Source organism: Eubalaena glacialis, chromosome 12 (assembly GCF_028564815.1).
Source record: "Eubalaena glacialis isolate mEubGla1 chromosome 12, mEubGla1.1.hap2.+ XY, whole genome shotgun sequence".
In the NCBI taxonomy this organism is placed as follows: Eukaryota; Metazoa; Chordata; class Mammalia; order Artiodactyla; family Balaenidae; genus Eubalaena; species Eubalaena glacialis.
This window is the reverse complement of record NC_083727.1, coordinates 54,819,825-54,835,942: the sequence shown is the minus strand read 5'-3', so window position 1 is coordinate 54,835,942 and position 16,118 is coordinate 54,819,825. Positions and strand designations below refer to the sequence as shown.

Here is a 16,118-nt window from a genome sequence, read left to right as displayed (position 1 = left end):
GTAGAGATAAGGATGGTTTGGCACAGTCTTCTTTTGCATCTTGCACATGAATTAATCCTGAGGGTACGTTTTGGGTAGATCACACCAAGCAATGTGCTCTAGGATGACAGGTCCTCTATAAATATATTTTAATGCTACTCATATAAACATTGTCAAAGTGGAAAGTTTACACATAGTTCTTCTTAATTCAGGAATATAGCAACAATTCAGTGTTAATAGTAAAAATATTAATGCACTAATACAACAATAGGGAGTTGTTTTAACACTATCTTCATAGAAACTCAAATGCTACCAGCATTATTACTGGCATCAGAGGTAATTAAGCCATGGTAACGTCAAAGCTTTAAATAACCAATTTGGCTAAATAACAACAACAACAATAACTCATTTGGCTAAAACTAGGATTGTATCTCTTTTTTTAAAATTTATTTTATTTATTTATTTTTGGCTGCATTGGGTCTACGTTGCTGCGCGCAGGCTTTCTCTAGTTGCAGCGAGTGGGGGCTTCTCTTCGTTGCGGTGCGCGGGCTTCTCATTGCGGTGGCTTCTCTTGTTGCAGAGCACGGGCTCTAGGAGTGCGAGCTTCAGTAGTTGTGGCACGAGGCCTCAGTAGTTGTGTCTCGCGGGCTCTAGAGCACAGGCTCAGTAGTTGTGGTGCACGGGCTTAGTAGCTCCGGGGCATGTGGGATCTTCCCGGACCAGGGCTCTAACCCATGTCCCCTGCATTGGGAGGCAGATTCTTAACCACTGCGCCACCAGGGAAGCCCCAGGATTGCATCTTTTAATCCAGCCCTCTTTTTGCTTCCAGCTTGCAAATAACCAGCATAAATCTGGAACTGTTATCTAACCTTCCTCTGTGCAGTTCATCAGTCATGCCACTAAAATTGATTCTTGACCTCTATACATCATTCTTTCCTTTGAAATTTCTCATGCTGTCTCTTCCTTCTATGCTTTAATGGAGGAGGTGTGTGTAACAAAATATGAGCGAGTCACTTTTTAATTTTGCAGTCCTCATTTGAATACCTAAGGTTTTTTAACCCTTAAGTATTTTTACTATGTGTTTAAATTTTCTCATATATTGTTTTGATATTTACATCTACTTCTCTAGATTGCAAATCACTGTTTCACCTATCAAGTAATCATAATGCAATTTGCCTTTTAAAATTTCTTGTGCCTCTGACCAAATGTTTAATAATGAAAAAATTCAATGTACAACATAAAGAGAAAGATCACTTTAGAGTGATTTGTGAAATAATGTCAACCATAAAAATAAGGCTGGTTTCCTGAGCCAGAGCCTAAAAGAAATCATGTGATGAGCAAGAAAAAACATTTGTAAAAGTTGACACAAAAGCAGTAGTGGAGTGAGTTGTCCTTCTTCAGGCCAAACCAGTGCTTATTTACAGCAGATGTCACACCTGTGACACTGGTGAATGTGAAATGGTGTGGTGGAAACCAAGCAGCCCTGGGGTTTTATGTTTTCAGCAAGGCTGCTGTGACAGATAAATGAACCAACATTTCCAGATTGCTGTAATCAGACTATTATAATCTGATTCTTCCATCTAAGTAAATACCTAATTTCAACCATCTCAAGATAAGTTAAATTTTGAATGTCTTTCCTTCATATTTAATACCTGCACTAACCTTCTAAAAACACTATACCTTAAAGGTCAATGTGATCAAATATGGTAGATAAATTGACCTTGGTTCCAGCAAGAATGAATTTAAACCAGCAGTTTGGATAGTTGTAACACTGCCGTTTCAAAAATACATGTGGCTTTTGTGTGTGTGTGTGTGTGTGTGTGTGTGTTGTCCTGAACTGGACACTCCTCCCTAGCTGTGTTGGGATCATGCAAGCCGTGCTGGCAGAGTGCCCACTGCATGTAAGATTGGGTCCTATTTTATAACAAACTGCTTTTACTCCCAAGAAATTGGAAAGCATTAAGTTATCTGTATTTGAGTCCGTCTTTCTCCTTGTTTTTTCAACTTTTCCATTAGCCAGAAGGGATTACCTGTGTGGGATGTCGTTTGTCACCTAAAAGAGAGATAACATTTCTATTTCAAATACAGATTTAATTTATGACCTAGAATTCATTATTATACTTCTCAAGTTGTGGTACAAAGTAGCAAATTCTCAACAAACGATTATTGTTCCGTGGAATTGCCGAATAACCTACAAGTAATTTTTTTAATGTTTTTTTATTGTGGTAAAAGTCACATAATATGAAACATATTTTTCTAACCATATTTAACTATACAGTTCAGTGGCACTAAGTACATTCACATTGTTGTGCAACTCTCACCATCATCCATCTCCCAAATGTTTCACCTTCCTAAACTGAAACTCTATCCCTTTTAAACACTAACTCCCCATTCCCCTCCCCTCCCCACCCCCGACTCCCAGGCCCCTGGCATCTCCCAATTTACTTTCTGACTCTATTTTTAAACATAATGGAATGAAATACAGAAATGCCTGATGCCTTCCGTGTGGTAGAAGGGCCCTTACATGAAAAAGGCTCCCTTTTCTCCCGTTCCTCCAGTGATTTCTCTCCCTTTCATGTCCTCTACTCTTTAAAAACTGTTATATGTTCCATCCCTACTTCTCTTGACCCTGCACCACCATTCATCACATCTGTCCCCCACATTTTTCCATCTTATCTTCTTGTTTTTATAAGATGATGAAAGGTTTGTGAATAGAACTATTACTATATTTTAGCTGGTTGTCAAGATACTGTGGGGCATTTTTAGCTGGTGTTATGATACAGACGACAGACCGTGGCATTAATCAGAGAGAGTGCCCAAAAACTAATAAACATAAGACAATCCAAAAAGCAGTCAGGCAAAGACATCAAACAAGATTTTATATACATATATATACACATACGTATGTATATATTACCATCCAGCCAACTATGCACATACATTTTATTAGTATCTAGTACAAAGTTGTACTCATTGTAGATATTCTTAAGTGGTTTTTTTTTTTTCTGTTTTTCATTTGAGTTTATGAAAATGATTGCATGGGTATTATAAGCAGTTGAATCCCCACTGATAGGCAAGGTATCTAGGTAATTGCACATCATAGAACCGGATGGTAAAAGAGGTTAGTAGTTGGTAAGTAAAAAATACCCTTTGAACTCAGTGCAAACCCCATATCAGTTTAGTAAATGGTCTGAGCACTGAGGTTTGGAGGAGGCACAGAGTATTCATTTCCTCTGCCAGCAGCTTAGAGTTCTGAGTTCACAGTAGTTCCATCCACATCAGACTGACCCTTGCTTACTATGACTAACACTAGGCCATAGAGAGCCATCCAAACATCTAGCATTTATTCACCAGAAAGAACTGAATGGCAGTTATACTGACTAAATTTTGCTTTTTAAAAATAATATTGAAAACCAATCCTTAGGGTGGTCTAACTAATAAGCAGATTTAAAACCATCCATTATGCACTTTATTTTTCTCTTAGTTTAAAAAACAGAGTGGGCAGTAGTGACTTTATCAATGGTGCTGTTTTAGGTGAAATGTAGTTTAAATATTGAGGTTTTAAAAATTCCATGGCTAACAGATTTTATAAAAAGCAGAGATCTTTTTATTATGTTTATATTCATTTGTATGTAGTAGCCAAAAGAACTTGGCCATTAGAAATGTTTGCAGGAGTATCTCTATAGGAAATAAGTTTATATGGTTTTGAGAATTACTGTAGATGGAGGCAACAGAAGATGGAGAATTAAAAGAGTTATTATGGGAAATCAATAAATGTTAATTGGTAATGATGGTGAAGTTTAGAGAATGGAGCAATTAATTCAAGAACTGTAAATTATCACCCGTTTTCATGACATGGGTGCCTCCCCATTGAACCCATCCTTGATTGATGAACTAAGAACTGAGTAATAACTTCAGAAACAGAGAAACTACTTGTGAAGCTAAACTCAGTAGATTTTTGCAATGTTTTCCTTCCAAAATAAGCAGGAATTAGTGATGGTAAAAAGTTGTGGGCTTTTGTGCTGTTACAGCTAGAAGTTTCAGGGAATCATTTTTAGTTTGCAGTAAAGAAACAAGATCTATACACACCTTTTTCCTCCCTCCCTCCCTTCCTTCCTTCCTTCCTTCCTTCTTCTTTCCTTCCTCCTTCCTTTCCAGGCATCAGTGAACTGTTGAAACAGTGTTTGGGGAGTATTCAGTATTCTGTTTTGAACCACATTCCTTGTGGTTGGGATTACAGAGTGCTCGCTCTTGGTTAAGGTTGTCGGTGGTAAACTCAGGTTTGTAGACAGCTGTGGTTCTCAAGTAGCTGCTCACTATCATCTGGGAAGCTTTTGAAAAAGTACTGATGCCTGGGGGTCTGCCCTCAAAGATTCTGATTTAAAGGTCTGGAGTAGGGCCCAGGCATAAGTATTTTTTAAAAAGCTTCCAAGATGATTCTAGAATTGCTGATGTACAGGTTAACTGTTAGATGACTAACAATAATAATGAAGGTCAAATTATAAAATGGAAATGCAGCTTTATAATTGCTCTTTTTCCTTTTTCAATTACATAAATAATCTATAAATTTTCTGGTTATTTAAAAAAGAAACTATACAAGAATTTATGGAGTAAAAATGAAAGTTCACCTTCACCTTTACCTGTATTCTCTCCATATGTAACCACTGTTAATGTACTGTTTTTCCTTCCAGTGGTTTTCCATGCATTTAAAAATGCATATTTACTTATAATCATATATAGTGTTTTTGAAACATAAATGAGATTACACCATCTTTTGTTTATTATTCTGTGGTTTGCTTTTTTCACTTAATTTGGCTTGGAGATCTTTCCATGTCAATACATATAGATCTACTTCATTTTAAAAAATATTCTTTTACTTCATTCTTTTCAATATCTGTAGAGTGTTTCTCAGTATATATGGGCTTTAATTTCCTTTTTCATTTTCACATATTTGTAGCTCAATGGTAAAGAGCAAAAACTCTGTAGCCAGACTACCTGGTTTTGACTATAAGTATTTATTATTGTTGGTGGTATTATTACCATTTAATTTTTCTATTTTTTACCAATATGGACAATACTCTAGTTAATATTTTAGTACCCAAATCATTATGCTTATCAATGAATATTCCTGTAGGGCAAATTCCTAGCATTAGAGTTGCTGGCTCAGAGAGTATGCATATTAATATTTTGAAATATGCTGTCAAATTTCCCTCCAAGAGCAATTTACATTTGCTCCAGCCAATAGAATCTCACTGCAGTATTTATTTCAAGGCCTCAATAAATTGTTCACATCACAGTGTGGCTTCATGGGCTAATAACCACAATGACTGGAATTTATTTTCTTTATTTTGGCTGGAATTTCATTGAGTCAGTTTGATAGCTCTGATTATAGCATATCAACCTGAAGTTCCAATTTATGGTCTGAAACATATGATTAAGGAACATGGAAAAATTACTTACTGATTTTTTTTTTTTTTTTTTTAAGACAAAAACTTTCAACATAGAAAGTACAAGAGGGGTAGGGGGAAAAAACTGGGCTTTGGCAGTGAAAAGTCTGACGGACTAGTTACAGCCTTTAGATGGAACAGCTCAAAGAGAGAAGCTCACTTCCCCACACCATAGTGACAGAACAGTAACCCAAGTCTCAAGAAAAATCTACTTCAAATCTGTGTGTTTGTTGGTGTTTTAAATTCAGGACCCTTATATGTTTTTAGACTTTTACATGATAAAATTTACGTCAGTATCGTTGGGTATAATGTTTTTATATAATGAAAATGCAAGTGAAATTTATTATTTTCAATTCAAATTTCCTTCTCTGTATACTCTCTTGAGTCTTAATTTTCTCATCAACACAACGTTGATATTTAGTACCTACTTCATAGGATTTGGGGGAGGAGTCAATTTTATATTACATATTAAAAACCTTTAGGCACTTCCCTGGTGGTCCATTGCTAAAGAACCCTCCTTCCAATGCAGCGGACGATCCCTGGGTCAGGGAACTAAGATCCCACATGCCGTGGGGCAACTAAGTCCGCGCACCACAACTACAGAGCTCGCGTGCCTCAACAAGAGAGAGAAAACCCATACACTGCAACGAAGATCCCACGTGCCACAACAAAGACCCAATGCAGCCAAAAAATAAAAATAAATAAATTAAGATAAAATAAATTTAAAAAAAAAACCTTTTGCACAATGTCTGGAATATGGTAAACTCTTAATAAATTGAACCTCAGTATTATTCCTATTATCATTTTAATTCTGTTAACAGTATGTTCAGCCCTGCTGTGGATAGATTATTTTATTTTTAGCATGAGTTAAGGTAATTGAGGGGGGATACTGGCTTTTGTATTTCAAAAGATACACATGAAAGATTTTCTGGTGTTAAAAAAATTTTTTCTGGTGTTAAATATGTATTTGTTCCATAAGAACCCTTTTTAATAAACATAAATCACCACTAACCAATATTTTTGAAAACTCAATATTTTTACCATTGTACTTAGGAAAAATATATAAAAGTTAACATTATTAAAATGTTTTTATTGTTTAATTGGCTTACAGTCTTAGGAGTTTGGATATAAGAATAATAAAAGAAACAAATTTGCATAAAGAATAGGTTGCTTTGATAGAGGTCAGAAAATGTGTGCACTGTTACTGTTTCTAGCTCTGTGGTTCATCAACATTTTCCAACTGTCCTCTTGGTATTTTGGGGCAGATCCTATGGAGTGAATAAGCTATATACCCAGTTGTGAATTTAGGTTGTTTGGAAGCTTTCAGAATAAAATGAGGCCTTCTGGAAGGTTGGCCTAAGAATCTGCCTCTCTTACCCTCAGGAGGTACAGGGTGGGCATATTGCTTCCACCACTCTGGATCCTTTGCTCTCCTGCTCTCTTGGGGTCTGTGATGGCATTTCTGCCCATCCCCCTCCCTCCCACATTCAGACTGAGATCCAGCACTCCCAGGTCTTGGGCTGATTGACACACAATTGAATTAGATAACAAGTGTTCAGACAGAGTAAAATCGAAAACTGTAGCCTTGATGAATGTCATTATCATTTCTGGATTTTAGTTGGACTGTATCGGAGTTAACAACGATAATCTCTTCAAGGAGTTGGTTATCGTTTCTCCAGATTAGTTTCTGAAACTCTTTCCGATCTGTGACTCTTCTTTACCCCTCTGGCCTCCCATTTGAAACTTTACTGATCCCTTCTCTCATCTCTCTTTTCCAGGGATTTTATTATACTCCTTTCTATATTCATCCCTCCTTCCTGCCGCATCGCTTGCACTTTTCCCACTCTGTTCTCTCTCACTGATACTGCTTTACTTACTATTCTTTCAACATTCCCTTCCTCTTTAGAAGTTTATAGATCACTGTATCCTTATCCTTAATGCCTCCCTCTAACCCCCCAGAATATGGATCTAAGTTTCCACATATATTCTTATTAAGTTAACACTTTAAAATACTTAGAAGCGCCTACGTTATATTTTTTTTCTGTTACACTTTTAGACAAGCAAAGCTGACTTTCTCTCTTTATGTAGTGTCACCTCTCATTTTACTTGATCCCTTCTGGGACCTGTTTTAATGCTCGTGTCACAACATAAAATTCATGCAAATTAACAAAAGCAAGCTGATTTGGAGAGGTGTGGAGAGTGAACAAAGGAGCCTAGTACCGTTCAGAGCTTTGTATGGAGAATGTGGTGTGATATTATTTGTGAGCTGTTCCATTTTCCTGTCGGTCCCTTGGGAAGGAAGGAGTTTCATAATGGGGTGTGACCTGCACTTCTAGTAAGTGTGATTGGCATTGAATGTTTAAATAGAAGAGGAGAATACATATCATTCCTCCCCTTTAAGGCAAAGCACAAATATACTGAATGCAAATCTTTTCAGTGTGGAAGGCAGTCTGGCCTAATGATAGCATGAATCTGAAAAGCTAAGGGAGTGAATTAACTATGCAGATCAAAATGCAAGGAAGCCAAAATTCCGTAGTATCCTTAAAAGTAACTTTTAAAACCCAAATGTAATGGTAAATGCACATACAGAATATGATGGAAGACCCCATTTGAAAAAATGGAATTCTGACATCAGCCCCTTGGTAAATGAGTGGGCAAATGGTTCCCTGAATTGGATAGCAGTGCACATACCACAGTGACTGATGAAATTGATGTGTCAGTGGGAGAGCGGCTCTATTACTCAATCCTTTAACCTATTTTCTCTCTCTTCAAAAATGAGCTCCCGAGTGGATGTTATCCTCAAGGAAGTGAATTTAATTCAAAAGAAGCTGTTTTATAGATGGGCAAATTTAGTTTAAGAATTCACTTTTCCATTATAGAAGAGAACTATGTGGAAAAACATTATTATAAGTAATATGCTTATACTTCTCAAAGATGCCATTTTTGAGTGTATTTTGGGGGCCTGAATTTCAAGCATTAGTAATTTTTATTCTTTAATTTTGAATTATCTCTTAGAACACATGGCTAAAAAAAACATTGAATCTGCATTGTAATAGTTTCATTAACTTATTAAGGTATGTAATTACACAATAAATAATTTAATCATAAAAAATGATTTCTTAGTTTTTCCCGTTAACTTTTGAAAATATGATGCTTTCTTTTTTCCTTACATAAATACTTGTTAATTACTGCAAAGAATAAAAGTCCATCTTGTGAATCCATTATTCTGAAATTTGCAAGGTAATATTGATAACTGGAGAAGCAGGCTGTTAGTTATCCTAGTTTTTGCCAAGTAAAAATAAATTCACTCTGTAACTTATCTCAGAAGATAAAATACATAACCACAAGTATCCTATATATACTTCCCAGTAGGTTAATAGTAGCTTGTCTTGGAAGTATATGGTAATATAAGTTATTAAGCTTGCTAGTCTCTCACACACGCACACACACAAATCTAATATAATTAACTATTTTGTCATTATGATCTTAAGCTGATTCTCACAGTTACCACCTATTTTGCTATCATTTTTTAAAAACGTGACCTATTGTGTAAATTTCATGAGACTTATGGAGTCATAAATGTATTTGGAAAATAAATTTAAAATAGAAAGCCCTTATTAGGGGCTTCCCTGGTGGCGCAGTGGTTGAGAATCTGCCTGCTAATGCAGGGCACACGGGTTCAAGCCCTGGTCTGGGAAGATCCCACATGCCGCGGAGCAACTAGGCCCGTGAGCCACAACTACTGAGCCTGCGCATCTGGAGCCTGTGCTCTGCAACAAGAGAGGCCGCGATAGTGAGAGGCCCGCGCACCGCGATGAAGAGTGGCCCCCGCTTGCCACAACTAGAGAAAGCCCTTGCACAGAAACGAAGACCCAACACAGCCAAAAATAAATTAATTAATTAATTAATTTAAAAAAAATAGAAAGCCCTTAAAACATTTCATTTGGAGCCAAATCAGTAAGCAAATTTTGTATTCAACAAGTAGATTAAAAACCTTTATAAATATAAAATTTTATTCTCTCCAGTTGATGGTGTTTTATTGTTTTTAATATAATATTTTAGAAGAAAGAAAATCTGACTGAAATTGAGCAATGTATCTTCCAAATAATTTCTCAGCTTTTAGAAGCTGTCAGAATTTCAAACATATAGTACAAGCGGTGCCCCCAGTGTGCATTCAGGTATTAATTAAAGATGGATTTATATTTATTTCAATTTAGAAGAATTTACCCTGAAGGAAAACTAACTTCTTACAGAAAGAAAAGAAAGTTTTTCCCACCCCTGAACTAGCATCAACCTTTATTAATCTTATCTAAGTATCAAGAAGCTTTCTTTTAGGGCATTCTTCTGATTCAGACACTTTCTATCTTGTTCTAATATTACTTGGTAATTCCCCAAATACCACTCATCATAGATGTCTGACTTTCTTATTTATCAAATTTCACTGCACTAATTTGTGCAATGGGAAAGAATTCTTCCAGTTCAACTGGTTTCCACAGCCAAATAATTAACACCCAAAGAAATGTTAAACTCATAAAATTTAATTTGGTCTATAATTTTCCCAGTTGCTGGTTGAGTTGGTGTTGCATTTTAGTCAACAGCTGTGTTTTTTAACTGCCTTTTCAAGCTAGCTGGTTGTTTTTTGTTGAACGTGGCTGCCCTCTAGTGGGCTAAATTTCCTTTACAATAACCTAACTGTCAAATCTAAAGCAGTCATTTATATATGGAAGTGATTAGTCTTTCATGCTTTCGGACTCTCGTTTTTCAGTGACTTTTGTGTTTAATACAACACGTTTGTTGTTAAGAAGGCATATTAAAATAAGCTGATCTCTTTGACGGTCTGCGTATTTTAGTATATTTTCGACTTCTGACCTATTTTGTGAGGCACGCTCCTTCTTAAGGTCTTTTCATTTTTCTTGTTGCAGATGCTACAACTGTGGTGGCCTTGATCATCATGCTAAGGAATGTAGTCTACCTCCTCAGCCAAAGAAGTGCCATTGCTGTCAGAGCATCACGCACATGGTGGCGAACTGCCCTCACAAAACTGTGGTGCAGCTGCCCGCCGGTTCTCAGGGAAGACAGGAAGCAGAGCCCCAGCCGTGCACCGCGTTCCCTCGAGAGGTGGGAGGGGGGCACGGCTATCCGTCACCACCGTTTCCTCAGGAGGCGAGGTCCGAGGTCTCAGAGTGGCCAGGCAGGTCACCTGCAGAAGCTTCCTCCACAAAGTCACCTGCAGCACCAGAAGATCAAAGCAAAAAGGGGCCTTCCGTGCAAAAAAGGAAAAAGACATAACCCTTTTTCTTAACGTATCGTTTTCTCTCCCCGGTTGGGAAGTCTACCTCATGCAAGTACAGGGGAACAGTATTTCACAAACAGCAGCTGACCTGGGATTTTTAACTACTGTTGAGGAACTGTGAATTTTTTTAAACAGACAAATCACTCTTAAGCAAATTACCTTTGAGCAGGGTGTCATGTGTCACGTGACTCAGAGGATGCGATGCTCTGTGTATCTGTATGTGCATGTGTGAGAGGGAGAGAGCCTGAGTCTGTGTGTGTGTGTAGGAGGATTTTCTATAGAACGTAGACATATATATAAAGAGGGTTTGTCTTTATATATGTGTGTAGAGAGATGTAAGCACACAGCCTCCCTCGCAGAATTGGACATCCCCAAGAATTGAAAACCCAGGTAAAGCATTTTAGATGGTTTTGAAAATAACCCTTGGAGTTTTTCTTGAAATACCATTCCCTTTATATTACATTAGGAAAAAAAAACAAAACAAAACATGACTGTTACCTTTTGTGTGAACCAAAGGATACTTCAGATCTCAGCGCTGCCAATCCTATGGTACTAAAGGTTTTTAAAACATCAGTTCTCCCGAATTTGGGATTGCCTCTTTTTCTTGATATCTGTAGAGTGTGTCCCCCACCCCACCCCCTTTGAAGGCAGTACCTTAACTCCATATGCCTCTGACTGCCATAAGCTTTTTTGAATCTGGGATACATAACTCCAGAAAAGACAATGAATGTGTAATTTCTGTGCCGATATTTCAGTGTTTTTAATTCATATGTTTTTATTGTAAATTAGATGCCTATTCAGAGAAATGAAGGGGAGGGCAATGTATAAAGGTAGTGACTTGATTGTTTTCAATGGTATTTTGATACTCGTTATAATCTTTTACCTGTTGTGAGGTTTTTGAGGGACTGTGGCAACAGCAGCTTCCCTTGACTAAGTCAATCCTTCTAACCATCGCTTCGAGTGGAGGCCTCCTTGTTTACTACTGAAGACCTTGGAGGAAAACTCCAGTTGTTTGGTGTATGTTTTTGGTGGCTGTTTTTATTCCCCCTGGAGAGTTACCTAACTTGTTTCTAAAACAAACAAACAAAACAGCACAGATGTGAGTAAAATGCCAGGGTTGAGAATGAAAATTTAAGTGGATGCTCACAATTGCCCAATTACGTGTGACCCTGAATAATATTAAAAAGCACCGTGTTTGATGGCGGGCGACTAGAGTGGTGAGCCTGGGGCAGGAGGTTCCCAGACCTCTCCTACCAGAGAGCTGGGAGTATTTTATTACCATACAGTTCATCTTAGGGGAATTCCCTCATGACTGCTACTGAAGGGACCTATGTGGGAGATTGAGGATGAACATTCAGTGATGGGGACAGAGGTGCTTCTCAGGTTGGTCCTCAGTTACAGTAATAAACTGGCTGGGGGCCAGTCATAGTATTGGTCCCTTCAGGTTTCAGTCATGAAAAACATTCATTCTGGTGTCATCCTGGTTCTAGGTGTTACGGATCAATTTTGGAAACATTTCCAAGAAGGTACCAATTAGTGGTAATGCTTATTAACATTGGCAATAAATATAGTTGTGTATGAGCCTGTTGGTGTAAGCTCAGATAATCAAAACCAGAAAATAGCATGATTCAAATGAGACGCGTTCTGCTGAACAATTTCTGCTTCCTCCCCCACTTGTCCTGCCGAGGGAGGCTTGTTGTACAGTTGTGCTGCCGTTTCAGCAAGCAAGCCACACAGAAGGAGAGCGAGCCTCGGGCTGGGCCGCCAGCCCTTCCCAACTCAGCTTGAGTTGACAGTGTTTGTGAGAATCTCCATGGGACATACTGAAATATCAGTGTGCTGTGATGCAAAGCTTACCTTTGACGATATTGAATGTGATAAATAGCTATAGAGAAGTACTTCCTTGCCTTATGTGAGGATCGTAAGCTTATTTAAATTATGTAGACAAATCAAAGTGGCATTGCTTAATTTTTAGCAGGTATAATAAGCAGGTTAACAGTAAAAATGCAAAACGTAAGTCACTTTGAAAATTCAAACCAAAGTTCCTTGACCTTATTAGAAATAGGAAATTATGGACTTGAGAATTGGACATTCCCTGTTTACATATAAAAAGTTCAGAGCTGAGTTCATGGTTTTAAAAAAGACACACAGAAAGAAACATGTTATAACTATGGACCTTATGGGTGCAACTTGAAATCATTTTTCAGCATCTCACCAGACTGAACTAAGCACATACCAAACCTATCTTATGATTAAAAGTTGGGGTTTATTTTTTATATAAGAATATTATCACTCTTACGTAACACACTCAGGACAAAGAACTTTGCTCAGGGAACATACCATATAATATTTTTGTTTCTTTACAGAATAGTCTACAGTCCTGCTTACTCAAAACAAACCAAATAACTTAGACCTTTATGTAAGTATTATGTACTGATGTTAGTAATAACTACCTCTGAGTTTGACATAGATCAAAATTTCTGAATATCAGATATCGGTTCTCCTATTTTTATTTCATGTGAAAAGTACTCTAAAGGAGACTCCCTCAACTCCTTGCATATGTGAATATCACTGACGTAAGCACAGTGTCCATTTACATGGGTGAAATATTATTCTGTTTACAGCAAAAGGCTACCTCATAGTTGATGCATAGCACACCTTTATGCTGCTCCAGCCTTACAATGGCTGATAATGCTCTGGTACAGACCTTGTTATCTATAGTATAGATAGCAGTTCACAACTGCATGTTTCTGACAAACACTTGTGAATAATGAAGCATCTCATCTAGTTAGCAAAGTCTCCGAGCATTTCCTTCAAGTTATCATGTATTTTGTTTAAAGACTTATAGGGACTCTTCCACTGAAGCAAAACAGAACACACAAGCAATCTTGGAAATAGCTACTTTGCCCAGAGGTCAGTCGGTAGCAGGAAGAGGTGGGGAAGAGAGGTTGGTTGTATGAGTGTTTTTGTGCTGGGCAAAAGTCATCAAAGAAAGATGCCAATCTCCTTCATTTGTGTCTGTGCTGCCCTGAGGCCAAATGTATTGCAGCATTATTGCCCAGGCACATAATTAACTAGCACTGGCTGCCAAGGAGTGAACATAGAGTGGACGTGCAATGCCATTTCTAGCTACTGAAGGGTAGGGTCTGTGTGAAGCATCAGTTTACAGGAGTTGCTAATGGGTTGGGCAGGAGGTCAGTGAATTAGTTGCCCCTTGACCTCACCCCTCATGTCAACACAAATGTAATTCCTTAGAAAGATGCACTACCGGTCTCTTAGCCCTGCGAGCTATTCATTGCTACATGGCAGATTATAGTAGAAACAGTTTTATACTTGCATTTCTAGTCTTTACTAGAAGCCTTTGGATGTATTTTTACAATTGAAAGATTTAGAAAGATTTTTACCTGCTTATAACTTGGAAGTTTGGCGTGCAATGTAGGGGAAAAGATCAAGAAACATCATGTTATTAGCATTGGTCCATCTACAAATAAATATAGGGTGTTTTTATTGCCGGTATTTTTTTCATGTTCTGGCCCAGTTTTATTTTGCACCAATGTGGCCCCAAGTTACTGCTAGTTGTATTTAGTTTGTGAATAGAAGCCCATAAGTGTTAATAGACTTTGTAACATTCACTGTAAGATGAATTATACAGGACATGGGAGATCTCATTAAGTCTTAAAAAGTTAATTTAAATTAATTTATCTGTTTTCTCTAAGAAATGTTTATCATAAAATATATATGTGTATATTTCCCCTTTGGTTATAAAATTTGGGGAAGTATGTACAAGTGCAGCTGCACGGACTTTAATTTTCCAGCTGTCTTAATGAGGTTTGTTTGTTTTAGGGAAGAACAACTTGTTAAAAGCATCGAATTCTGTCTTACATTGCTGTCAGCAGCCTCTTTCAGATGTGGTGGTTGTGTGATCTGTGTCATAGTTGTTCAGTTAGAGTGAGAGGTTGACCTCTGAATCGTTGTTAAATTGTCTACTTGGAGCAAAGCTGCAAAGTTATGGTAAAGTGCTGTACTGTGAGAAACTATTAGGACATTTAATACATCTGTGGCTTCACGTGTGTGAGAGTTACCAGCTTGAAAATGATGGTGTTGACTACCTCCTGAATTACAGCTACCAACCACTGGCACCCACCACCAGCTGGCTTTAATTAGTGTGTATTGCTTCTTGGTATTAACAACTTTAACCGTAATAGAGACCAAAGTGAACACTGATTTCTATATGTCTTTAATATGGTGTTTTATCTAGTGTTTTTAAAATTATCCTGTGTAGTATTTAGATGACCTCATTGTCCATTTTGGCTCATGTTGTTTACAAGTGAAAATAAAAAACACTTGAACTCTATGTTTTTAAAGGACATAAAAGGAGTTAGATGGTCGGAATGGCATTTCACTCATGTACAGTCATCCTGACGGACTAAAAGTACTGTTTGCCTTTCTGCAGACCGTGGATTTTATATTCTCATCTCATGCCTAATGTCTTATTCTGTCAATTATGGATATTTTGAGGTTTAAAGAAATTACTTGATTAAAAATAAAACATATAACGTTGGCATTTATGATGAGTTTTGGCGATTTTTCGTGATTTGTGTGATGGCTAAATTAAATGAATGGGTAAAAGGCTACTTGGGTAGTATTTATTACCAATATGAGCATAAATTAAATAGTTTTAACATATCCTCAGATAGCAGTGATTATAAATATAAAACTTACTTATTACAGTAAGATGGTGAATAAATTCCGTCTGAATGAGGAGGGAAAGGTGTGTCCTGTCATCACTAGGAATCATTCTGCGTCAGCCAGCACGGACTGTGCAAGCTTGTGAATCAGGACACATACTTCATGGGGTCAGGAAGAGTAGCCCGAAACAAAAGTGTTCAAACCCTTTTGGAGAAACCATTTTAGAATTTTTCTACAATTTTTTCCCTAAGAATTTTCAAGTATTTGAAAAGAACAGTCAAGGCCAGGCGGCACCAGTACCAAATGTCTAAACTGTGAATGTAGATTTACCAAACTCTGTATGCAGCCTTGGTATACTATACAACTAACTTGATAAAACCGCTGAGTTCTATAAATTGGCCAGTCCCACAATTACACCGATTTTCATTTCTGCTCTATACCTGGATGATGCACTTTTTTTTTCCTTGTGGTCTACTATGAAAAAAAACAAACATATAACATCATTTACCATGTTAGCCAGTTTTAAAGTGTACAGTTCAGTAGTGTGAAGTATAGTCATTTTCTTGTGCAACAGTGAGTGGGTGATGTGAAGGGCCCGATTGTGAATGCTCATGAGAAGCTTATTACATAAACATTTCAACCATGTTTACTTTCATTGATAATTACTATTTAAAAGAGTAGCTTTCTGTTGTAAAAGTAGTGCTGTACTT

General features: G+C 37.4%; 1 protein-coding gene across 2 annotated transcripts in view; it reads left to right on the top strand.

Moving 5' to 3' along the window:
* LIN28B (lin-28 homolog B) overlaps positions 1-10,715 on the top strand; it is a 123,063-nt gene extending 112,348 nt beyond the window's left edge. For both annotated transcript variants that reach the window (XM_061207410.1, XM_061207411.1), the window contains exon 4: positions 10,349-10,715. In XM_061207410.1, coding sequence (XP_061063393.1) covers positions 10,349-10,715 — 367 coding nt within the window. The remainder of the gene's footprint in view (positions 1-10,348) is intronic.
* The last annotated feature ends 5,403 nt before the right edge of the window (positions 10,716-16,118 follow it).